Source organism: Meles meles, chromosome 3 (assembly GCF_922984935.1).
Source record: "Meles meles chromosome 3, mMelMel3.1 paternal haplotype, whole genome shotgun sequence".
Taxonomy (NCBI): Eukaryota; Metazoa; Chordata; class Mammalia; order Carnivora; family Mustelidae; genus Meles; species Meles meles.
Window position 1 is genome coordinate 98036062 of NC_060068.1, and position 26460 is coordinate 98062521.

A 26460-nucleotide genomic window follows, 5' to 3' on the forward strand; every position below is an offset into this window, starting at 1 on the left:
CTAGTCCATAAGTGAATGCTAATTCTTTTCACAGGGATGTTGAGGAATTTGGGGGCAAGCTACCTAGAGTTAAAGTGAGGGTCTCTGGAAGGAAAATACTGTCAGAAGGATTTTAGAAGCCTAAGTGAGGAAGGACCTTCAAAGTCCTCAGTTTTCTTTGGGTTGGAGGCACAAACTAGGACTAAGTGTAAATCCATTTTAGAGTTGGTATTGTTTCTTTCATGCTATGTCCTTAAGAGGGAGAGGTGCAGTTCTCCCTAAGGTACATTCATGTATGTATAATTCATAGGTATATATTTTTATAGCCTGAAGAACCCATGCCTTTAACAGATATATGAAAAGGCAGCTAAATAATCAAAAGAGGGACAGCTGAACCTTTGGGGAGTAACATCCAAAACTTGGCTTCAGCCCCAGTCCAAGTACTATTCTCTTTAAAAGAATAAAACATTTCCAATGAAGATAGAACCTAGTGAGGGGAATGTTACTGGCATGGTTGTTACCTAACTGGCTTCAGTTCCAGATGCAAACTTCTCTTCAGCCAGAACCAACTATCTCCCCAACTCCAGAATCTTTGAGACAAGCCTCTTACTGTTTACATTTTTATAGTTTCAACAACAAAAAAGGAAAAGAGAGGCTCTGCAGAAAGCCAGGAGTACTTTAACCAGCTAACAAGTGCAATTCAATTGAACAAGTGGTATGCTCTTTTACAATTAGATGTTTCTACTGTAAAACACTCGATAAAATTAGACAATCTCTGAGTTTTTGCCAGCTACTGAGAACTAAATGAATATTTGCTCACAGCAGTGCACAAAGAACTGGGAATGGATCTGTATATCTATTTCAAGTAGGCAGTGTCTATGGGCACAGTCATTCATAAATTGTTTCCTGAGGAATCCATTTAATTGTTATGAGTCACAAATTATCAAACAGAAGTTTTAAAATATATTTTAAACTATATTCTTATTAGATAGAAATAAGGCAAAATTTTTGTTTTGTTTTGTTTTTTAAAAAGAGACCAGATTTGCTGAAAGGAAATGACAGGAAAACTATCCAAACCCTTCTATATCACAGTCTTTAGAGATGCACTCAAGTCAAAGGCAGGCTGACACAGAAAAGGGGAAATTCTCAAGTCTGATGAGTACAGGGAAAAGTCATGGAACTTAAAAGATTAAAGACCACAGGTGCTAATCATAGACTAATTCACTGTTGGGTCAGGGCTCAACTAGAATCTGTATTATTTAGGCAGAGTATTGGATTTACTTAAAATACAGATTATGTAGTCTCCACTGCCCTTTAAAATAACCTGAGGTGAGCAGAACTCTTGAGTAAATTGAATCAATTAAACAAAGTCAATCTCTAGATAGACTGGGCGGAAAACATAGCAGCTTGGCCCACAGTAAAGACACCCCTGTGCTCAGAATGCTAGCAGTTTGTCCCAAGACTTGGAACTAAGGATTAACACTTGGCTGTGAATCAGAATTCTAACAGATGCAAGAGGAGAAGCTGCCCTTGAAATCCTTGGAAGTCCTAAACATGGACACCCCTTGTCATGTTTACAGTTTGAATAGTCATCTAGACAGGTAAAGTAATGAACTGTTCTAAAGACAAGTTTCTGGGGCAATCACCTTTTGTTTGGCTTATTTAAAAGGATTAAGTTGCAGGTGTTGATGAACAAGAATGCTTGCCTAAAGTCTTGTTCTATATATAACTTATACTCTGATTAGTTAATGGTTATTAATATATAATGACTTGTTCATGGAAAATACCAACCCTTTCGAGGTGTGGTGATACTTAAAATGTATAAAGTTTCCAGTTGGTATGTTGAGCTCTTCTCTTTATTCCTTATTCTCTATTAGCTTTACCTTCAAGCCAGGATGAAGGGAGACTGGGCAAGACTCTTACGCCCCACACTGCAATTTGGTCTTGTTGCTGTGTCCATTTATGTGGGCCTCTCTCGAGTTTCTGACTACAAACACCACTGGAGCGATGTACTGACTGGACTCATTCAAGGAGCCCTGGTTGCAATATTAGTGGTAAGTATACAGGGCAGCAGCCTACAGCTTGATACTGATAAACACTGGGAGGAGTAAGCAGAAATCCTGTCCCAGGGAGAAAACTATCCAAAGGCAGATAATGTGGCTCAGTAGTTTTTACTGGGTAATCACTCGATGTTATAACTATGTTGCTCTTGACAAAAGTTACAAAAGTACATATAGTTAAGATTTTTGTAAAAGGCTATTGCTACAGTGTTTAGTTTCGTTTTGGTACGAATTGCAGAATAACCTAAGTGCTAACAGAGTAAATCTATTTACTCAAGACCTAAGCAACTCTCAATTTAAAAGTATCTTTTTTTTTTTTAAAGAAGGGATCATCCCTCCCCCCTTTTTTTATTTGACAGAGAGAAATCACAACTAGACAGGCAGGCAGGCAGAGAGAGAGGAGGAAGCAGGCTCCCCGCGGAGCAGAGAGCCTGATGTGGGGCTCGATCCCAGGACCCTGAGATCATGACCTGAGCGGAAGGCAGAGGCTTTAACCCACTGAGCCACCCAAGCGCCCCTAAAAGCATCTTTTTATAACTCTGTTATTCGCCCCCCTCCTCACTTTTTGGTACCCCTTCTTTGTGATAGGGTTTTATTTTTGCCAACTGCCTGTTACAACTGTGTATATGGTTTTTAAACTGAGAATGGGACAAAAGTATTTAATGATGTAATTTATAACTTGTTTTCTGTAGGCAGTGTATGTATCCGATTTCTTCAAGAACAGAAATTCTCCTTTTAAAGAAAGGAAAGAGGAGGACTCCCATACAACGCTGCATGAAACACCAACGACAGGGAATCACTTTAGGAACAGTCACCAACCTTGAAGGTAGCAGAGTGCCCAGATGAAGCTGGCCCACTTTCTAAAGGAAAATGATTGCAACCAGAAGACAAGAGGATGAGTTTTCTTCATGGTGTACAAGCCTTTAAGAGACTGCTGCTGCTATACCTCTTGGATGCCCACTTTACCTGTGTGTATATAGTTACATTTAACACAGTAGTTCTCTAATAGCTCTAAGTTCATTAAAAAAAAAATTCAAGCCTTTCACTAAAACAATGCCCACCTGTACATTTTTTATTAAAAAAATGTAATGCTTATGTACAAATGTGTATGTAATATGCTTTCTTCGGATGATGCCTGATTGAAGTATAATATGTATTAAAATGTCTGAGTACAACTGCTTTGAAATGGGAGAACCAAATCAACATTTCTGTAAGCATTTGTAGTCAACTGTAATCAGGTGGTGAAAAATTTAAAATCCCACATTCGTTTAGCTAATTCTTTATAAGTAGAGGCTGGCAGCAAACACAATATCTCTCTTGATTTTGGTGATTCCTAAGAGAAAAGAAAAGACAGTTTAAACCTCCATTATCACAAAGATTGTAATTCCCCTTCGGTGGGGTTTTAATACAACAAACCTGATGACACAAAACCTTGCTGGTCTAAAAGGAGAGCAGGGTAACTTAGAAACCAGACTCCTTCTACTCTTGTGACCCTAGACTCAGTACCCTGTGTCTGTGTGTCTGCGCAGGGCTGAGACGGTGTCTCAGACTATGCACAAAGACTCACTGAGGAAAGGACTAAACCGTCAAAGGCAGTTATTAGCTGACCCCAAAGCGTGAATTTTCAGCCTATTTCAGGAGACACTTTATTTTCACTTACCACGTGAGATTCTTTCTGAACTAAGGCAGGACAAAGTTTATTATTTAATAAGTTTACATAATTAAACTCTGGCTGATTAAATAGGCCTGCCCCATCAACCATATGGAACCAGTACCCAGTTGTTGCACACCTTTGAGGACACTGGTTAGCAGAAATCATTAGGGGCTGTGACTATATGAGCAACTCAGAGCGACAAGGTGGCTGGCTGCTATTCTTTAATGTGTGTTTTAACTCACAGCCCTTTTTATTGGCAAATATTTAGACAGAACAAACTGTAAGCAGGTTATATACTCCCTCCGGCCCCCTGCCTGCCTCTAGTTACTACCACCTTGGACCGGCCATCTGGTTTTTCCTAGTCTTCCTGCTTCTACCTTGCTAATCTGCAGACTTCCCTGCAAGGCAACAGCAAGAACTGCCAGAGCACACCACTCCTGTGGTCAAACCTCCAATCATTTCAGAAAAAAGCCAGGGGCTGAGGGGTAACATGATCATCTCTTTTCTCCTTCCTACTATTCTCCTCACTCTGCTCTAGCCATATTGGTCTCTGGCTGTTGCTTACATCTATCAGGCATACATGAAGGGCCTCAATACCACCTTCTGAGTGGGGGCCCTAGCCCATCTCCTCTATCCCTCAATTCCTATTGTCTCTCCCTTTCTTTTCCTGTAGACTTAGCACAACCTGAAATACTTTAATTGTTGACTTAATTTTATGTCTCCTCACACTAGAATGTAAGCTCCATGAAGGCAGGGATTTGTGGTTTTTTTGTTCACTGCTGTATCCCCCGGTGCTTAAAATCATGCTGCACATAGCACACAATAAATATTTATAAATGATTACATATAAAATCTTGAAACTTTTTCCCAGAGAGACACTCTAAAATGTTATTTAAATACTACTAGATGGCCCTCCATGGCATTCCAGTGAAGAGCATCTGAAAATGTCTTCCTATGTTACGGCCAAGAACTCAGGTCTCAGAAGATTTGCCGTAATGATTAGAAAAGGGCCACAGACTGGATACTGACCTTCTGCAAATTTGTTTTCCAGCTCAGTGTTTCCAATGGCTTTTGCTGCTTGACACATCTGTCGAAGCAGTTCTTCCAGGCGCCTCATACAACGAATTATGCTGCCTGTAGAGAAAGGAAACAAATCACTTGTAAAATGGAAATAACCAGAACAGTAGAACTTTTGTTAGAGGCAAGGTAGGAGAACATGGGATGATTAATAGTACTTTGAGGGACTTCCCATCCAGTAAATGAGGTTGAAGACCTGACTGGCTGCCTGGTAGGCACTAGGAGAGATACAAAGGCTAAGTTTAATTTCCCATCCCTGGCTAATGGTAAAGAGTCCTAATTTATTATGTGTTGACATTTGCTCTTGTAAGTTCACAAAACGCCCTGGCAGCAGGGCGAGAGTAACTTTGGATTTAGGGCACCAAGATAACCTATAACCTGGGTCTGTAAGCACGAGGAGGTCTCTGTCAGACAGTAACAAAGGCAGACCACTGGGCCAATGCAGGGAAGTGCAACAAAAGTGCAGCTACTCAAGGACCCTGAGGGCGGCCTACTGAGGTATCTGGGTACCATCCGGTGAAGAGAATGCACCTGGAGATTTTTAAGCAGGGGACAAACAGCAGGATCAGGTCTGTCATTTTAAAGCTGCAATCATTCACTCTTCTTGACCTCAGACTTTTACCAGTGCTTTCTTCATACCATGTGTCCTCAAGGGAGCACAAAGGAGAAGATAAGTCTCTTCCCACCGGATTTGACTCCCTGAGATCAGTGGAGTTTTTTTCGTTTTGTTTTTATCAAAGCTGAAGCTGTAAACATCACTTAACTTCTACCACACTTGAGCAAGCAAGGGACCTGGGATCCTTTCTCAGCTATCTGTTTAAGTTTAAAAGTCTTGGGACTTTATTTTTAATGTGTGAAGTATATTAGAAGAATTATCGGTTCTGTCTGATATGCGAGGTATGAACTCCTCTAGTTTAAGTCCTTACCATTATTAACTCATTTTGACACTGAATTAATCCAGCAACATTCATCAAGTTCTTATAATACACTGTGCACAGTTGAGTTTTCTCTTAATGCCCTCCATGTTCTCTTCCACTGTGCCCAGTGCTTGGGGGGAAACTGGGGAGAGTTAACTCAGGAAGGAAGACATAATTTGAGTTTAGATGAAGATAAGATAAAAGCCATTTGCCCAAGAGAATCCACATAATGCAGCAGCAGGTGCCCACGCACATGTAAAGCACCTTCTCTCCCCGTGGGACAATTCCAAGAGCCAAAGATAATACTGCAGTAGGGCCTGCACCCCTAAGGACAACGTTCCTGGTTGCTGTACCCACCAATGAGCCAGAGCAATGAAAACACAATGATGTTACTTTCACGTTCTGGGAGGTTTGTGGGATGACACTGATAATGAAGACGACCAGCACACAGGTTACCTTAAAAGACAGATGGGGATAATACCCTGCCATCTGCTACCTGTAGGATATTTGCCTACTTTAGATTCGGTTCAATACTGTTTAAAAATTTTTTAAATTATTTTTTTGACAGAGAGCACAAGTAGGCAGAGAAGCAGGAAGCAGGCTCCCCACTGAGCAGAGAGCCGGATGCAGGGCTCGATCCAGGACTCTGGAATCATGACCTGAGCCAAACGCAGAGGCCCCAACCCACTGAGCCACCCAGGCGCCCCAGTTCAATACTATTTAAACAGAGAGTATCCTCTACCTAACTCTGACTTTGTCACTTGAGATAAATGTACAAATTCTTTGACATTGGCAAAACTCTGAAGGAATGTAAAATGTCATGATACAGCCCTTCAGCCAAAGTATTCCAAGCCCATTGGGCTTTTTTTTTCTTCCTTTTTTAGGTCCTGTTCTCATCAAAAGGTTCATGAATTCTAGGAGAAAACTCCAGCCTTCAAATATAGCCTATTTCTACTACACAACTCTGTCAAAGTTACTTAGTACCTAGCAAGGGACTTCGTAAGAGTCAACAGCAAAATGGCAACCAGAACAGAGACAAATTCTGTAAAATCCAACCAATCACATATATACACATAATAACCCTCAGGACTTTCTTATATTACTGGAGAGTAAAGTTACCAATCTTCCTAGTTACATTTAGGCATCAAAGAAAGGAAAAAAGGATGATATCCAACACTTTCTGAGCACTTATTTTGTGGTGGGTCTTCTAATACATTATCTCATGTAAAACTTCTCAACATTTACAATTGGAACAAGTACTGTCTTCATCCTCATTTTACAGAAAGGGAAAAGGAGAAGGAGAAGTTGCATACATAACCTGACCAAGGTCAGAGCCACAGACCAAAGATTCTAGAGCCCAGGCATTTACCAATATCATAGTGACTCACAGAAATATCTTATTTTCTAAATTTTCTATAATAAATGTGTATTACCTTATAAATTCTAATTTATATTTAAGAAAAATTATAAATATTTTTAAGTTTTTAAAAAGTTTGAGAGCACGCATGTGCAAGTGGTGGTTGGGTGAGGGCAGCAAGTGGAGGCAGAAAGAATCCTCAAGCGGACTTTCTACTGAGCATGGAACCTGACGTGGAGCTCTATCCCAGGACTGTGAGATCACGACCTCAGACAGAATCAAGAGCCGCTTACCCCACTGAGCCAGCCAGGTCCCCCAAATTTTTAAAAAGTTTTTTAGGCCTTATGCTAAAGCTTTTCACTTGCATAAAAATCTTCATTGCCAGGTAGTGACAAAGAATTTACATTAATGAGTTTCCAGAAATAGTAAGCAGTAAAAATTGGCAAGCAGGATCCAAATACAGGAGTCTGTTTTCTGAATCTGGCAATTAAAGTCACTGGTGTCTTGTAGTAATTTCACCTGATCTTAGCCAAAAGGCCGAGAGGCGAGTCTCGTAATTTCAACAAACTAAGATAACACATTACCATGGATCAAGATGGAAATGGGGAGTAAGGAACTGAAGGTGGTCTGTTCTCAACTAGTCCTGAGTCCCTGCTGAAAAAGAAGGAGGGATTGAGGGTGATGACAACAAAATAGCTGTCAAGACAAACTGACAGCAGCAGCTCTCATTTATTGAATGCTATGTGCCAGGCACTGTGCTAAAGGCTCTCTATACGTCACATTAGCCTCACACTATGAGGAAGGAGCTATCATACTCATTTTATAGCCAAAGAAACTGAGGCACAGTTAAGTAAGTTGCCCAAGATCATTTAACTGAGTGAGTAGGATTTATGGCCAGGATTCATGCTCTTGCTCTTAACCACCTGGTTATGTTTGTAGCTGAAAAAGGTGTGGATGAAAACTATAAGCCTATTATTATTATTATTATTTTTTTTTTTTTGGCCCTGAAATTCAGAGCAAGTGCGGAAGGGTAAGAAAGAAAGAAGAGTAAGGTAAAGGATAGAGGTACATGAGTTTCTAGATAAAGAAGACAGACCTAATGTTTTCTCCCTTTCCTATGATGCATGAGTGACAACCTATGAAGCTGGGGGCAGAGCTGCTGCAGATACTTAACACTTCATGTCCATTATCTCTGGAAGTGGACAGACCAGGGATTACATTTCAGCTGTGCCATTTACTATGTGAGGGGCTGTATTAGTAAGTTAGGAGTGACTTCATTGTGGGTGATAAAAATATTCTAAAATTAGATCATGAAACTCTGAATACACTAAAAACCACTGATTTAGTACAAACAGAAGGATCACTTTGTGCTTAATATGAGTTCTTCCAGAATGGTAATATAAACGTGAGGTGGAAAATGATCAGTGACACTGAATTGGACATTTAAAATGGCGGATTTTATGTTATGTAAATTCTGTCACAATTAAAAAAAAAAAGGCAGTGATTAGTCAGAATTCAATTTTACTTCCTATTCTAGCCCCTGGCCCACAACCATTAAGTTTACTTTGTCTCTGTGGATTTGCCTATTCCGGACAGTTCTTATAAGTGGAATTATACAATAAGTTGCCTCTGTGTCTTTTTTTTTTAAACTTAGAACTTTACTGTGTTCAATTTCACCCACATTTTAGCAATAATCAGTATTTCATTCCTTTTTATAGCTGAATACTACATTACACTGATAAACCAGAATTTATTCATCCACTAATGGACATTTGGGCACACATGCAATCATCAGATTCATCTGGTTCTTGAACAGAACAGTATTATTCTCATTGAGGATGGAAAGCAACACCTTTCTCTGAATAGTGTTTCCATCTGTAGCTTTCTGGGATTCCACAAAGTGGTCCCCCATAGTTCATGTCCTGAATCTGATTTAATATTCCTATCTAGGTGGTTTTAATGAGTTTGACTGAGGTCAGGATCACAAATATATTTTTCTGCAAATACTAAGAACAAGATCCCAGCTTAGGCTAAATCCCTTCTGGAGAGCAGAGACTGCTACTCACAATGCACCAAGTACAGCACCAGTCCTGATTCCCACTAGGGTCTCAGTCATTATTCATCAGATGCGTAAGTATCAAGTATTAATTTCTAAGTACTTTAGTAGTAAAATTTTGCCAAAAGTAAAACAGAAATGATATATGTTAATAAATGGTCACTCTATTATTATTAGCGGAAATATTTCTAAGAACAAATCAACTGGCAAATCCCTAATGACACTGATGTCCCCTGACCCAGGGAAGGGTACAACTATGCCAGCTGAAGGGCATTTAAAAAGAGTGGAAGTGGAAGGACAGTGTCGGAATGCACTACATGGTGAACAGTTTCAAGTGAGAGCACATGTCATCATCATTTTCTACTCCTGCGGTGAAGGAGTAGAAAAGCAAGTCTTTCATGTGTAGTGAAGACTATAATACTGCTGTTGTTCAGACAGAAATAAAATTTAATGGCCACTGAAAGCTTCCATGGATCTGCTACATAGATCAGTAGACTGAAACCCTAGGCTTGAGCTTCTACAAATACTGTTTCAAATTGCTTTCCCAATTTAGTTTGACAGAAATAAGAAATAACTACATTCTTACCATTTTTTTCAGGGTGATAATAGAGGAAATAATTATTTGTATGAAGTCTTAAAAATTCCTCAACTGAATCACGGTATAAGTTCTTCTCTTATATTAGGCATCCCCTCAAATACACAGTATTCATCATTACAATGTTAGTTTGTGCCAATTAATGTTTGAAAAATACTTAAAACTACTTCTGAGGTTCATGACTTGAAATGTCATATAAAGGAAATTTTTCATATAAATTAAATTTTCATATAAAAAGAAAATTAAGAACCTAACTGGAAACAAATATGGTTTGAGTGAAGGGCATTTTAAACTTCCAGTGCAATCATTTTCTGCCCATCAAAGTAAAGACACAATGGACTATGGGCTAGAGCTTTGATTATAGTATTTTTCCAATTATATAAAGCATGTACAATAACAAGATGAGGAGAGAACAGCTATTCTGAAATGGAAGAACTAAGTAACAGCACGGTAAAAAAGGGGAGGCACACAGTATGTAAAAAAAGAAAATACTCTCCTAAGTAAATCAAGGTTCTCAGTTATTATTTTTGCTGTTTAATTATGCTGTTTGATTCCTAAGAGTTAATATATAGTCCATCCCAATTTTAGAAAGAAAAAGTATAGCTGATACAATGGCACCCAGACCAGAAAAACATGAAGATTGCACTGATGTTAGAACAAACTTCAAGTTATAATTACAAATGGAATTCCCCAGATTTTCAAACTTTGATTCCTTCACACAAACTGTGATGTAGAAATAGCCCTAAGGAATTGAAAGGGGGCAAAATGGACTTCAGGAATGCCAGGAGACTCTGGAAAACTGCAAACTCTTATCAATTTTAGCAGTTTCTGATCTGTCTTCCTATACTGTGACAACTCTTCCATTTGAGTACAGAGAACAGAAAAAACAGTCCACAAGGACAATTTTTTTAGGACACCCTGTATGTGCAGGTCTGTTGCCCCTTAATTTTTCTTCAAACAAACAAAAGGAACTATTCTCTGCTCTGAACCACTATTATGTCATGTGTCTGACTTCTCAGAGAAGCAAATATTTTATAAATATGAGCTACTAACAAATCTTAAAATTATTTCGGCATAGAACAGTCACTAGTTTCAGCCTTGTGTTCCAAAAAGATGCCAGACTGCAGAGTGGTGGATGCTGTATGATTGCCTTTACACCACACCACATAAGCGGTCGTATATGGACCTCAGTTCCTGTGTGTGAAGCAGTGTTCATAAGCAAGATCAAGTGTCATGCTTCCCTCTTCTGATACCTTCAGCTACTGCATCCCACTGTGAACTACTACAGACCTCCTTACCATTCCTACAAGCACAAACTGTCAGTGGATGGAGAAGGTACAATCTAGGTCAGGATTTAAGAAGTCTTTAGGTGACACTAAATTCAAGGATAAGGCATTATGGTGCTTAGATGAACTTATTAACTACCATGTGACTTGTAATCAGAGGCTAGGGTTTAAATTATAGTGCCATCATATACCACACCTCTATGACCTTGGGGAAATTATTTACTTTTTAAAAAACTCAGCTTCCTTGTGCCAAGTAAAGTGTCTACCCTGAGTTGCCATTTTGGTGATGAGATCTAAATTATATAAAGTGCTTAGCACAATGCCTGGCACACGGTAGTCACTTTAATAAATGATGATGGTCTCAGTAAGAGAATACTCAGAATAAGATTTTGGAACCACATTACTAAATGATCATTTAATGGAGGATTAGAAATAAATTTCAGAGACCATAACAAAAAATATATATACTATTTAAAAACTTTAACGTTTTAAACCTTAAAACCCATGAAGTTCAGCAGAGTAAAGGCTCAAAGTTGAAAATTTTAATATTCTGTTGCAGAGATGTTTGACCTATGCATCATAAAAATCTATGATTCATAAACTCAGTAAATGATCAGTCTTTAATAATACCAGTTAAAAAGTATATATATCGAATGTGTCAAAAATACAATTTTTCTTAAAATAGAGCTACAAACAATAGCATTTTAAATATTCTTATAATAATCTCTTAACTCTCTGAAGTCCAAGCTCATTTAGTTTCATTTTTTAAAAAGGTCAATGTAAATATCTAATTTGATAAATATCATTCACTATCATAATTCTCTATATAAGCCCATCTTTTTGAAATGAGTAAAACATTTCTAAAATGGTCTCCCTTAGATACTTTTTTTCACTGCTTATAAATATTATTTCTTACATTCCCTCTTCCTTTATTTTTTCTTCTTAAAATTTCTGTTCAGTTGAATAACAATTATTCTTCAGTCTTAATGACTTTATTTAAAAAGGCTGCTCATTAATCTGATTCATGCTGAAGTACAGCATCTCACTGAGGTCAAATCTGTTATTAGAAATGCAACGATGGACAGCATTTTTAGCTCTGCTTTTAGTGGAATTAATATAATAAGCCTTTAGATTACTGCCAAGAGATTAAAAAAAAAATTTTTACACGGACTTGACTTACTAGATCATCTGTGATGTCATTACCATTCCATTTACTACCAAAAATTAAAAATAATGTACTATTCTTATTTAGTTAAAGAAATGCCATCCTGAGTATATTTCTTGTATCAGAAAGGAATGTATGGGGGCACCTGGATGGGTCAATCGTTAAGCATCTGCCTTCGGCTCAGGTCATGATCTCAGGGTCCTGGGATCGAGCCCTGCTTCGAGCTCCCTACTCAGCAGAAGGCCTGCTTCTCCCTCTCCCACTTTCCCTGCTTGTGTTCCTGCTCTTGCTGTCTCTCTCTCTCTGTCAAATAAATAAATAAAATCTTAAAAAAAAAGAAAGAAAGAAATGTATCTATACAGAATTTAAACATACCTTCAAAAACATCTGTCATTTTGCAGATATGGGCAAATGTAGCTCCAGTTGCCCAGGTATATACTACATCCATTAAGTGAGGTTTGAATGAGCTTAGGTAAGTTTCCTCATCAATTTCCAGTTTGGCTTCTGCTGAAACTTTTGCAATCCTTTTAGCACATTCCTTTGAAGATAAAAGATTTACTTAAAATTTCTTCCTTACTTAGAGTACTTGCATACTTTTTTTCTTTAGGTTTCCAGAGCCAGATTTCCACAAGACCCCTTTTTCTTCCTAGATTCTTATGCCCATAGTTTGGATATGCTGTACTTCTAAGTAGTTACAGTCCCTTTTCCACTGCTAAGTGACCCAACTGTAATGTTTCCCCATTACACTGAATTAAGAAAAATTTATCAAGAGTGTGATTTTCACCCAGTTAAAACTTTTTTTTTTTTAAAGAAACTCTTCATTAAAGTCATTCAAGAGTAGCATTTAACTAATCTCTAAGTCTTTCATTAACAGCAACCAAAAAAACCCTCAAAGACATCAATAACAAACAGATTGAAAAAGACACAAATCCCTATGGCAAAGTAATGCTTTTCCCCAATAATGCTTTAAAAAATATAAATCTTAATCTCCCCCTTCCCGCCACAGTGAGATATTTAGATTGATTCTTTTCTCCTTGGTAATATAAAAGGTCGAAACTGCCTAGTTCTATATAAACTTCCCTAGTTCTAGAAGTTTAAATTTCTTAGTAATAAGGAATATTAAATGTTCCACTGAAGAGGCTCTTTTTATGATTCATTTCCCTCTCTTTCAGTGTCATATAGTTCATATTTCCCTCTCTTTCTGTCTAGTGTTAAAGGTAGATAAAATCAGTTCATCCTAAGAAAATCATAGAACATACAAATTCATTACTATAAGCTACTGGGGCTTTAAGGACCGAGGGGTAATTAATTTCTTAGGATAAAACATGTTTTTAAAATTTTGTTGTAAACTACAATGGAAGGACATAGAAAAACTTAAGCAAACTAATCCTAGTCCATTAAGATGTCATTCTTAATACCAAGGAAAACAATGCAGGCACTGAGTTGTTGATATCACCGATCTACATTACGCAGGATTAAATCTACACTCACAATAACTCAATATAATTTATTACACTGGTGGGGGAGAATATTTAATTATTAAAGTAAAAATCACAAATGACGTTACCAACACACCATTAAATGACAAGACTACCACCAAGTAACAAACTTAACCTTGAAGGAAGTAGTCTCTGTGGAATGATAAATACTAGGATTAGACTGTCAAAAATGCTCATTTTACATATACTATTCATAAAGCATGCAGTTCAACATACTCATACCTGCATTTGACGAAGTGGTCCTGCTAATTGCTCTGTTAACTTGGGCATCTCACTAGACTACAAAAGGAAAGGATGTAAAAACCCAAGTTTAACATGTTTTCTACTGTAACAAAAAAAAGTTTTCATATTATCTATCAATATCAAATAACAAGACCTTAGTTATTAGCATTTAGAGTTTCTGATGACCTTAGCTGATGTAAGCAAAATTACCATTCCTTTCATCCTAAATTATATTATTATACTTCAGAGGAAAATATTACACTGCTAACTTTACAGTTTATGAGCTATTTTCTTTGACCACAAATGGAATGGAATAAGAGCAAATATTATAAAAACACCCATAGTAGTTTAGTTACATCAAAACTATTATAAACTATTTTATCACAGTTTGATTTTGAAATAGTTTTGGCTCCTAGGCAACTCTAATTCTGTGGAAACCAAAAATTTGGGATAAAGAACATTAAAAGTAGTGTTCTCAATTTTTATTTTACCCAGGTATTACTAACTGGGCAAATGAACTTGGACAAGTGGCTTGGATTCTGTGTGTTGGCTTCCTATCCTGTCAAAGAGAAAGAAAAGGTGAGATCCTCAAAACCCTATTCTGTTGTGATTAGAATAAAGACGGTTATTTGTGAACAAAGGCTGACAAAAGTAGCCTTACACAAAAACAAAATTATTACAAAAATATTATGTATGTGTGTGAGAGACAGGATTTAAACAGGTAAATTCCCTTAAAAAGCTATCACAGGTTAGTTGCAACAGTTATGCCTTTATTTTAAGCATCAGTATTTACAGGACTGGTTGTCCTGTGCATGTTATATGTATATTATGTAATAATGACCTAGACTCTGTATTATTCCTGTCCAATTAAAAAAAAAAAAAAGAAAAACCATGATGAATGGTGAAAAAACAAAATGGTCACAATGAACTCAACAACTCAGTTTATGAACTCAAGACTACTTAACATCTTTGCTATTCTGTCCATCCATGGTAAATAGTTACTGACCACTTCCTCTCTGGTCAATGTAAGTAGAAGACACTGGTCCTGACAAAAATAACTTAAATGTTTTTTCACCAATGGTCTCTCACCAGGTGTATATACAATTTGTTCCTTCATCTCTCCTTTTTAAATCTCAATTCAAATTTCACTCCCTTGGTGAGGCCTTTACTAATCACTTATTTAAAATAGTAACCTTATCCCAGTGTTTTCAATCTGCCTCCTCTGCTTCACTTTCCTCCAAAACCCTCATCACCATTTGACAAATCTGTGCATACTTTACTTCTTTATTGTTTACCTTCATCTACTAGTATACAATACGATTATCAGGAAAGCAAAAATTTCTGCTGTATCTCTAGTGCCTAGATCTGGGCAGTACACACAGTAGATTTTTAATAAATATTGGTAGTTACATGATATTTATATTCTAAAGATCATATTTAATCTTTACTCTTAATGATATAAAAAATGCAAGGTCACAGTTTTAGAAAGAACTCATTTTGAAAAAGTCAGTATATTAAGCAGACTTCTTCATATTTATAACAAGTACTTTACTATTAAGTTTAACCTTTCCATGTGGCTAGAAAACATTCTTCTAAAAGTATCAACAAAATTCCATATAACTTGTAGTGCAATTTTCCATCTTGATGTTGAAAGGCACCACCACAAGAATTGATGACACTACATATAACACAGTGTGGTTTCACTGAACAAATCTTAATTAACCACATATAGCAACATCTTGCCCACAAATTTCAGAATAATGGTTTGGTTAAGTCCAACTCCTTTGAGGAAGTACATACTTGGGCTCTCAGAAAACAGGACTTTTATTTTTATTATGATTTTTTAAAATTTTATTTATTTATTTATTTGACAGAGATCACAAGTAGGCAGAGAGGCAGATGAGAGAGAGCAGAGGAAGCAGGTTCCATGTAGAGCAGAGAGCCTGATGTGGGCCTCAATCCCAGGACTCTGAGATCATGACCTGAGCCGAAGGCAGAGGCTTAACCCACTGAGCCATGCAGGTGCCCCCATTTTCTGATTTTTAAGAGTTGCTGAAAGCAAACTAACTACTCAATGAAAAAATTACTGTGAAACCACTCAATGAAAAAAGTACTGCAAAAACCAGCAACGAGAATCCACAGCCGCTACCCTCAAACCTTACCTATGACAACTAAGACTTCAGCCACTCAGAAAATCAGTTGCTTCATAATCAGATGCTTCATCTTCAAATCAGGAGAGATATTAATTTAACCTCACTACCCCCTCTTATTTTCACTCTTTTGCCTAATTTTATTTTCATTCTTTCATCCTCTTCTTTCTAGGACGATCTGACCAGACCAGATCTTCAAACAATGCACTGGGTTACAGAAGAAATTAAAGGCTTGGAATATGATTAACGACTATCCACAAATAAAATCTTATTTCACTCTTTCTGATAATATGTATTTAATTATTTAATATTCTCTTAGATATTTGTGTTAAAATAGTGATTTCTGATTAATATTAGCCATAATGTGTAAATATGAAACACTTTTATAATTAAAAATATCCATAATAATATTTACATTACAGGATGTGTGAATTAATAAGTAAGGTATGTTGAATCTATTAACTCACATTCTCTTGAAACACAAAGCAGCTAAGTAGTGCCGTTGCCTGTTCTGCAGACAGGTCATTGAAAAGGCCATTAAACATCATCTCAGTTAGAAGGAGCTCATCAGCACTAGATCACCACAAAAAAAAAAAAAAAAATCAAATGTCATAATATAAAAATACAAAATGTATATATATGTGCTTAAAATATAGAAAAATTTTTTTTCTTTTTTTTTAAATAATATTTTATTTATTTGACAGAGAGAAATCACAACTAGGCAGAGAGGCAGGCAGAGAGAGAGGAGGAAGCAGGCTCCCCGCGGAGCAGAGATCCCGATGCGGGGCTCGATCCCAGGACCCTGGGATCATGACCTGAGCCGAAGGCAGAGGCTTAACCCACTGAGCCACCCAGGCGTCCCCATATTCAGGTTTACATCATAAAGATTAGAATGATCAATCCAACAGATTTTTTTTTTTTAAAATCTCTCCATCTTTTTCTTAACAATTTCCTTGTATTTACAACTGTCTTTTAAAAACTGTCAAGGACAACTTAGCAAACAAATAATAAAAGACTATTGTCACAAGTCCTTTTAGTAAAATGGAATGGTCCAAGTTCCTAGCACAAAACATTACATAACTCCTGCTTTCTGAACAGAAAGGAAAGTAAAATAATCCTAAAATTTTCTTTTTGTCTTTAGAGATATATTATTCACTCACTGATTCTTCAGTTTGAGAATTTACCTGACAGTCTAAGATTTTGCTATATGATTAATTTCACCATCATCACTGTTATCTTCTGATTTGTGTAATAACTGCAAAATATCTTTACTATTTTCTCTCTGCCATCATGGATGGAAAACAAAAAAATCTGAATGCTCAAGTGTGCTCAATGGAAGCTACAAAAGACTAAAAAGATAGTGTTTCTAGAATTCTGTAATCAAGGTTCAACAATGTACCTTACATTTATAAAAGGGTTTAATAGACCCATTTGATAATTTCGAGGGTGTTACCTCTATTTAAAAAAAAAAAAACAAGCTAACTTTTATTTTTTGACTTCTAAAAAAAGAATAAAGTCACAAGCTATCAATCTTTAAGAGTAAAAAACTCAATTTGGGTTCCTGGTGGTAAAATGAGAGTTAAGTCAAAAAGAGGACAACACAGGGGCGCCTGGGTGGTTCAGTGGATTAAGCCGCTGCCTTCGGCTCAGGTCATGATCTCAGGGTCCTGGGATCGAGCCCTGCATCGGGCTCTCTGCTCCACGGGGAGCCTGCTTCCTCCTCTCTCTCTGCCTCCTTGTGATCTCTCTCTCTGTCAAATAAATAAATAAAATCTTAAAAAAAAAAAAAAAAAGAGGACAACACAAATAGTGCAAGAGTACTTCAAGAACTACAAATTACTACATACACACCACTAAGGTGGGATGCAGAGAAGAAACAATAGTAATCGCAGGAGAGTGATCTAACAGGTTATACAGGCAATCATGAAAAAAAGTTGAGGAGCTTAAAATAAGATCAGAGAAATTCACAAGAAGTTTCAGAAAATGCAGGAAAAAATATGTAGGAATTGGATTTGGGGTAGGAGTGAGGAAAGGTCATTACTGAGAGAAAAATAAGTGTGGGATGTAGCTAGAGAGGAAAGGGCAGTAACACATTAAATTATGGCATTTATTCTAAAAGCAATAGGGAAAAACAGAGACTTTCACCAAAACAACGAAATTACACGATCTGTGCTTTGAAAAGAATACTGGGAAAGCAGTAAAAAGAACTCTATCTTGAGTCTTCATAATCTCTATAATCAAAAATGAGGGTTTCTGCAGTACTCTAAGCAAGAAATAATGAAGGCACATTAGTCAGTGGGAAGATTTAAAAAGGGCAGAGACGGAGGAAACAGGAAGATGGTAAGAGAGAGAGAAAGGAAGGAGAGGAGTCTTGGATGTTTTTGCTGTTGGTGGCTGGGTCTTATTCAGCAGGGGGAGAAGCAAATACTGGGGGAAACGTAACATACTTCCATTTAAGTGATACTGTTTTCTCTCCCTCACTCTCTCTCTAGTCTTATATTAGAATAAAATCAATACTATTCTCCCAAGACTAAATCCAGCTGCAGATACTCAAGAGAAATTTCCTGTTAATTGTTAAATAGTATATAATATCACAAAGAAGTAATACCGCTAACAGTAGTTCTAGCATATGAATTAGTAAACCAGTGCTGTGGCCTAGCTTTAGACCTGGGTAAATTATTAATCTTGTGGTGCCTATAATTCTTTAATTACAAAGGGAAAGCAGGTTTAAGGAAAACAGGAAGCTGACATGCCAAATCTAACTTGAACAAGTGATATATTTGGCTCACACACTGACTAAAAAAAATTATTCTCATTTAGCTTGTGAACAATTAAAAACCAAGGGATTTCATCTAAAATTCTGGATTTTTGGCTTTTCTTAAGATCTGTTATCCCATTGCTCTGTAATAACTGGGGCTGAGTAGTTGCTGCCCCCTTTTGGTGATAAAGAATTGTTCTAGTTTACCACACAATCTCCTCCTGGCCCCTGGGGACATTAGTTCTTAACATATGAACTAAACTATCAATAAGAATGAGTAAGTCTTTCCCAAAAACATCTGAAACCATATACAAGCCTATAATTCTCCAGATCCATCCACTAGGGCCATGGTGAAAACCTAAGAAACTGTTTCAAAAACATCTTTTATGAACTCAGTAAGAATAATGGTTATAACTATAGACAAAACAACAGTATCTCCAGGTTAATGGAAATCACATAAAATCCTAAGCCAGAACCATTCAATAGGCCCTTCCTGAATTTCTGGCCCACAGAAACCAGCAGAAATAATGAAATGACTGCTGTGGTTACAAGTCATTTAGTTTTAAGGTCATTTGTACTATGTCAAAAGATCACCAAAATAAACAATATCTTATATCCAGTTTTATGCTGTGGCCTATAATATGCTATGCTGTAATTCTGTGTTTCTTAGCCCAAAACTTTAATAGCATCTCCTGTACAACAGGATAATGGTTATTAGACTAAGTTTAAAGCGGGAAAATGTTCAAAATTGTAAAAAATAATTAAGTATACAAAACTGTGTATAAACTAAGATCATGAATATGTAAAAATACACAATGCATTAAAATAAAGAAAAAAGAAAATGCATCCAAATGCTAATAGCATTTGTATCAAATAGTGGGATGGAAGAGATTCTTTTAATGCTCTTTTCCTAACTGTTATCATCAAAAACTGCATTTACTATGGAAGGTAGTTTACTAACTTAAAATTTATTTTTTAAAGGTTTTATTTACTTATTTGAGAGAGAGAGAGAGAGAGCGCGTGCGTGCATGCGCGCACGAACAAGCAGGGGAAGCGGCACACAGAGGGAGAGAGAGAAGCAGGCTCCCCACTGAGCAGGGAGCCCAATGGGGCTCGATCAAGGACCCTGAGATCATGACCTGAGCCAAAGGCAGATGGTTAACCAACTGAGCCACCCAGGCACCCCCAAAACTTTTTATTTTTCTTAAAGATTTTATTTATTTATTTGACAGATAGAGATCACAAGTAGGGAGAGAGGCAGGCAGAGAGAGAGAGAGGAGGAAGCAGGCTCCCTGCCAAGCAGAGAGCCCGATGCGGGGCTCAATCCCAGGACCCTGGGATCATGACCTGAGCGAAAGGCAGAGGCTTTAACCCACTGAGCCACCCAGGCGCCCCAAAACTTTTTATTTTTAAGACAGCTCTTTTTTTCTGAAAGATTTATAGTCCTTGTATAAAAATATCATCCAATTTTAAAATCAGTTTTCTAGAACAACCAGTTTTTACCTGCTTATCTCACAAGCCACTCGTCCTTTCATCTCTATGACATCAGAGGAAGTAGCAAATCCCAGCCTCCTTAAAACACGTTTGCGACATTTGAGCTCATCCATTTGTAGGACGGTTCTTGCTTTCTTTAGTTCTCGCTTTGCAGATTTAATATCTATTGCAATCTAAGGCACATAAAAGTATAAAGTTAGCTCAATAAAGTAAACAAAGTAAAATGAGATTTATTCATTTTAAAATATAAAAATAGGTGCGCCTGGGTGGCTCAGTGGGTTAAAGCCTCTGCCTTTGGCTCAGGTCATGATCCCAGGGTCCTGGTATGGAGCCCCAAACAGGCTCTCTGCTCAACAGGGAGCCTGCTTCCCTCCTCTCTCTCTGCCTACTTGTGATCTCTGTCAAATAAATAAGTAAATAATCTTTTTTTAAAAATTAAATTATTAAAATATAAAATATTAAAATAATTAAAAATTATAAAAAATGTATTTTTGAAGATTTATTTGAGATAAAATGTGTGCACAAGTGGGGGGAGGGGCAGAGAAAGAAACTCAAATAGACTCCACACGGAGTATGGAACCAACGCAGAGTTTGATCCCACCACCCCAAGACCATGACCCAAGCCAAAATCAAGAGACAGGCGTTCTGGGGCACCTGGGTGGCTGAGTCGTTAAGCGTCTGCCTTCGGCTCAAGTCATGGTCCCGGGGTCCTGGGATGGTGCCCCGCGTCGGGTTCCCTGCTTGGTGGGAGGTCTGCTCCTCCCTCTCTCACTTCCCCTGCTTGTGTTCCCTCTCTTGCTATGTCTCTATCAAATAAATAAATAAAATCTTTAAAAAAAAAAAGAGAGAGAGAGAGGCATTCAACCAACTGAGCCACCCAGGCACCCTAGAAAATATTTTATAAGGATACCTTGCAAGGATACCTGGAGCTTCTTACTTTTGTAGGATATTACACAAGAGGAATGATACATGTATCTGTAGTAATTAAACACCAGCAAAAATGTTATATATATGGAAATATAAAACATCCATGTGAAAAATTTAAGGCAAAGCAGGGAGGAAATTTAGGAGTTGTTAAAAGTTTAAGAACTTGGGGAATACAGCATGGTTTTGTTGCTTAAATAAGGAGCAAGGAGAAAGACCTACAAGAAGGAGTGAGTTGGATAGCCATCAGCTAGATAAGGTAACCCGCTAGAGGTTGAGAAAGTCAGTGGTAAATTAGGATAGGCTCTCCCAGACAAGATATGACAAGTAATCATGCTTCCAAAGCAGAATCAGCTCCAGCTTTTCATCCTTTGGAAATCAGGGGGTAGCTTAGAGAACAGGAAAGATGAGGATATATGAGTCTTATTTCTTGGCTACAATATTTCCCCCATGACATCCTGAGAAGTATTCTTCTCTTTGCCTTCTGATTGTATCACAAAGTTGTTCAAGCTAGGGGTGCCTGGGTGGCTCAGTGGGTTAAAGCCTCTGCCTTCGGCTCAGGTCATGATCTCAGGGTCCTGGGATCGAGCCCCGCATGTACAGATACAGATCTGCTGAGCAGAGAGCCTGCTTTCTCCTCTCTCTCTCTGCCTGCCTCTCTGCCTACTTGTGATCTCTCTCTGTCAAATAAATAAATAAAATCTTAAAAAAAAAAAAAAAAAAAAAGTTGTTCAAGCTAGAAACAGCTTTAGCCAAGAGAATAAAGTCTTTATTCTACACTTTAAAAGGAAACTGTATTTTTAGGTCATGCTCCAGAACGGGTAAGTTTTAAAATTCAGTTAATCAGTAAATACTACCTACTTTTCAACTGGGATAAGAATATCACAGAGCACAATAGCAAGAAAATAACGAATTCCTAAGACTGAGGCTTAACATTCAGAAAAACACTGACAAAAAGAAAATTCTAGGGACTTAGAAGTTGAAATTCAAAGACTATAATTTTACATATGATTTATTAGGCTTCAATTGAGCAGAAATGATAAAGGCAATGACCATGGTCAGTAATGGATATTTACAGACAGCTAACTATGTACCCTACTTCTGGTGCTTTACATTATTTCATTTCATTCCTATAGCAATTGTGTAAGGTAGGTAACTAACACTAAATGTTTACCAACATAAAAATCTGAGACAGAGAGAGATTACTAAGTAAACTGGTCAAGATCAGAGCTAGTGAATAATAAAGATGGGACTCAAAACCACTCTGTCAGCCTTCAGAATCCAATCCCTTAATGGTTATTTATTTATTAAAAAGATTTTATAGGCAGAAAGGCAGGCAGAGAGAGAGGAAGGGAAGCATGCTCCCCAGGGAGCAGAAAGCCCAATGCGGGGCCCATCCCAGGACCCTGGAATCATGACCTGAGCTGAAGGCAGAGGCTTTAACCCACTGAGCCACTCAGGTGCCCTTCTTATTGGTTATTTATACTGCTACAATCAAATGTGTTGTCATAATGCTACGAGGATAAGAACACTTTCTAGATAACGCTCTGCTACCTAGCATAACTTATCAGGTCTATTAGAAAAAAAAGTTGTTTTCTGAAGTTTCCTTGATTGAGGATATCCATATGAGCAGAGCAGAGCAGACTGCTAAGTACTCAGAGGTATATAAAACTTACTGGTTAGCAGAAGAGGGCCCACTAGTGAAGGATTTTTTTTTTCCTCAATTTTTATTAAAATGTATTTTGGATATGGGGCGCCTGGGTGGCTCAGTGGGTTAAGCCTTTGCCTTCAGCTCAGGTCATGGTCTCGGGGTCTTGGGATGGAGCCCCGCATCGGGCTCTCTGCTTAGCAGGGAGCCTGCCTCCCCCCCTCTCTCTGCCTACTTGTGATCTCTCTCTCTGTCAAATAAATAAAATCTTTTAAAAAAAAAATGTATTTTGGGTACACTGAGTTAAATGAAAATACTAAAATCAATTTCACCCATTTCTTTTCACTTTTTAAAATGTGGTTACTTTAGAATTTAAAATTATGTAAGTGGCTTGCATTATATTTCTGTTAGATGATGCCATTTTAGATCTTTTCCCACTGAATTTTAAAAGAAAAGATATATTCATGTCTGTAAAAGCAATAAGTACATAGTAATAGGAGCTTTTCTCCCACAGAAGTAAGATCAGTTTCCTTTTCTCCTCCCTAATAAATTATCTGCACACATTTGCAATACATTTTGCCAAGACTACATGTAAAATGACCCCATTTTCTAAAAGATTGTTTTAAATTAAAGATATTTGAGAGAGAGAAGAAGAAGTAGGGGAAGAGGCAAAGGGAAAGGGAGAAGCAGACTGAGTGCTAAGCAGGGAACTCGATGCAGGGCTTGATCCCAGGACCATGGGATTATGACCTGAGCTGAAGGCAGATGTTTAATTGACTGAACCACCAGGTGCCCCTACCTCATTTTTTCTTTTTTAAGATTTTACTTACTTATTTGCCAGGGAGAGGGAGCACAAGTAGGCAGAGCAGCAGGGAGAGAGGTAGGGGGAGAAGTGGGTGCCCTGCTGAGCAGAGAGCCAGATATGGGACTTGACCCCAGAACCCTGGGATCATGACCTGAGCTGAAGTCAGACATCTAATTGACTGAGCCACCCAGGTGCCTCCCTTTTTTTTTTTTTAATGTCCATGTTGATTTCCATGATATGTAGAAGTCACACATCTAATTCCCTACTGATGAAACACTGAGGTTATTTTTATATAAGTTCGTTTTTTCCAACAATGCTACAAGAATATGCATGTACTATCTCATACTTTGGAGTCTTAATTCCTAGAAGGAGGAAAGCTTGGTCAAAAGGTGTGAGTACTTGGGGCGCCTGGGTGGCTCAGTGGATTAAGCCGCTGCCTTCGGCTCAGGTCATGATCTCAGGGTCCTGGGATCGAGCCCCGCATCGGGCTCTCTGCTCCGCGGGGAGCCTGCTTCCTCCTCTCTCTCTGCCTGCCTCTCTGCCTACTTGTGATCTCTCTCTCTGTCAAATAAATAAATAAAATCTTTAAAAAAAAAAAAAAAGGTGTGAGTACTTAAAATGGTTAGAGTTGAAGGATTAGATTTTTGAAGCCTCCTTAGGTAGGGCTAAGGGATGTGAAATTTATCCTACAGTCACTCGGAGGCCATAAAAAAACTGGTTTCCGCCCTCTCTCCCCCGTTAACTCTAGTTTTCTCTCATTATAAAATATTCTGTAAGTACATTACAAACAACTGGGGAGAAAAAAAGAAAAGAAGGAAAAAACAGTTACTATAACCTCATTCCCCACATACCACCACTTCAGGTTTTACTTTTAGTCTTTTTGGTGTATGGTTTTATTTGTGCTAAACTGTAATCACAGTCCACACTGATATCAGCATTTAATGCACCTACACAAGCATTTTTCCATGTGCTGCTGAGTTTTCATAGCAAGTTTATTTAGTCAGTCCCTTGGCCAGACACTAAGGCCTTTTTCAGTTATGTCTGAGTAGCTCAGATAATGTTACTCTCCGTGGCTTCATACCGCCTTCTCTGTGGATGCTTTCTATTCACCAATTCAACCAAGCTCAAGAGTCTGTGTTCTTGTGCTGTGGACCTGTTCCGGATGACTCTCTGGTGGCAACACAGAAGTAAATGAAGCAGGGAAGGAGCTAATGGAATGGTCTTGGTGAGAGATGAAAAGGCCAGGCTACCAAGTGAGGATCCTTGTACAAGTTACTAAAGCTTTTTGTCTCCATTTCCTTCCTAGTGGACCAGAGAGCATGGTGCACTATATGTTCGTTAACCACGTCTTAAGAGGCCCCATTATGTTAGTTCACAGAAAGCTAGAAAGAATGCTGTAAAACTGTGATTTAAACATACTATTCTGTTAAGCCAAGAAGTTTCCACTCCCAAGCATGTTCAGTAAGTAGCAGGAATCTACATTGTGAAGCGATCATTTGGGATATGGGAGAGTACAAGTAAGCTAAAATGAAATACCTGACCCTAAGGAGCTTAAAATAATGATCTTTGAAACAGGAAGACAAAGGTGGTTAAAGTGCATGGGATAAAAGCTGAAAAAGCTACCAGTAAGGAGCTGTAAGTTTCAGGGAGAAAGTGACACTTCTATAGTACAAAAGATTCTAGTTGAAGAGAAGTGGTTAATGGAAAGGAATGTGTTCACTTTGAAAAACTTTTCCTAAATTCATTATTCACCATGGCTCTAAGAATGCTTTTCTGGTTACAGACTACAGCTAATTACTCTAAAAAGCTAAACTACTGGGGCGCTTGGGTGGCTCAGTTGTTAAGCCTCTGCCTTCGACTCAGGGCTTAAACCCCAGATCCTGGACTCCAGCACCGCATGGGTTCCTAGCTCGGCGGGAAGCCTGCTTCTCCCTCTCCCACTCCCCCTGCTTGTGTTCCCTCTCTCGCTGTGTGTCTGTCAAAAAAATAAATAAAATCTTAAAAAAAAAAAAAAAAAGCCAAACTGTTACATCTTCGCACCACTAAAAAAAACACTATAATCAAAAACACAGACAATAATAAGCATTGGTGAGAATACAGAGAAATAAAAATTTTCATAAATCACTGGTGAGAATGTAAAGTGGTACAGCCACTTTGGAAAAAACTTGACAGCTTCTCAAAGCTTAAGCAGACTTACTATATGACCCAGTAATTCTACCCAATTCCACCCAAGAGAAATGAAAACATATCCACACAAAACTTGTACATAAATGTTGGTAGCAGAATTATTCATAACAGCCAAAAAGTGGGAAAACCCCAAATGTCTATCAACTGATGAACTGTTAAACAAAATGCAGAATATCCATAAGTGGAATATTTTCCCCCTTAAAGGGGAATAAAGTACTAATTCATGCCACAAATGGATGGACCTTGAAGATGTGAAGTAAAGAGAACAGACACAAAAGGCCACATATGGCAGGATATTATTTTTATGAGATCTCCAGAAAAAGCAAAACCATAGAGGCAGAAAGAAGATTTATAGTTGCCAGGATCTGTAAGATGGGAGAAATATGAAGTGACTGCTAATTGGTATGAGGTTTCTTTTTGGGGTGATGGAAGCTCTGGAATTGGACAGTGGTATGGTTGCAGTTCTTTGTGAATATCCTACAAACCACTGAACGGTACACTTTAAAAGGGTGACTCTAATGCTATATGAATTGTATTACATTAAAAAAACTGTGAAGAAAACCCACCAAATACCAAACTAAAATGATTTTTATCTTATTTTGCTGATAAGAATTGATGGTCTCCTTA

The 26460-nt window shown here is 37.8% G+C and overlaps 2 protein-coding genes across 3 annotated transcripts in view; one reads left to right on the top strand and one right to left on the bottom strand.

The window, feature by feature from the left end:
• Positions 1-3138, top strand: part of PLPP1 (phospholipid phosphatase 1) — a 100515-nt gene extending 97377 nt beyond the window's left edge. For both annotated transcript variants that reach the window (XM_045998836.1, XM_045998835.1), the window contains exons 5-6: positions 1857-2033; positions 2732-3138. In XM_045998836.1, coding sequence (XP_045854792.1) covers positions 1857-2033; positions 2732-2863 — 309 coding nt within the window. In that variant the 3' untranslated portion in view covers positions 2864-3138. The remainder of the gene's footprint in view (positions 1-1856; positions 2034-2731) is intronic.
• Positions 3096-26460, bottom strand: part of MTREX (Mtr4 exosome RNA helicase) — a 105536-nt gene continuing 82171 nt past the window's right edge. The window contains exons 22-27 of the mRNA XM_045998832.1: positions 20279-20442; positions 16485-16590; positions 13868-13924; positions 12522-12684; positions 4723-4827; positions 3096-3372 (exon numbers count right to left, since the gene is read on the bottom strand). Of these exons, the coding sequence (XP_045854788.1) occupies positions 3320-3372; positions 4723-4827; positions 12522-12684; positions 13868-13924; positions 16485-16590; positions 20279-20442 (648 nt within the window). The 3' untranslated portion in view covers positions 3096-3319. The remainder of the gene's footprint in view (positions 3373-4722; positions 4828-12521; positions 12685-13867; positions 13925-16484; positions 16591-20278; positions 20443-26460) is intronic.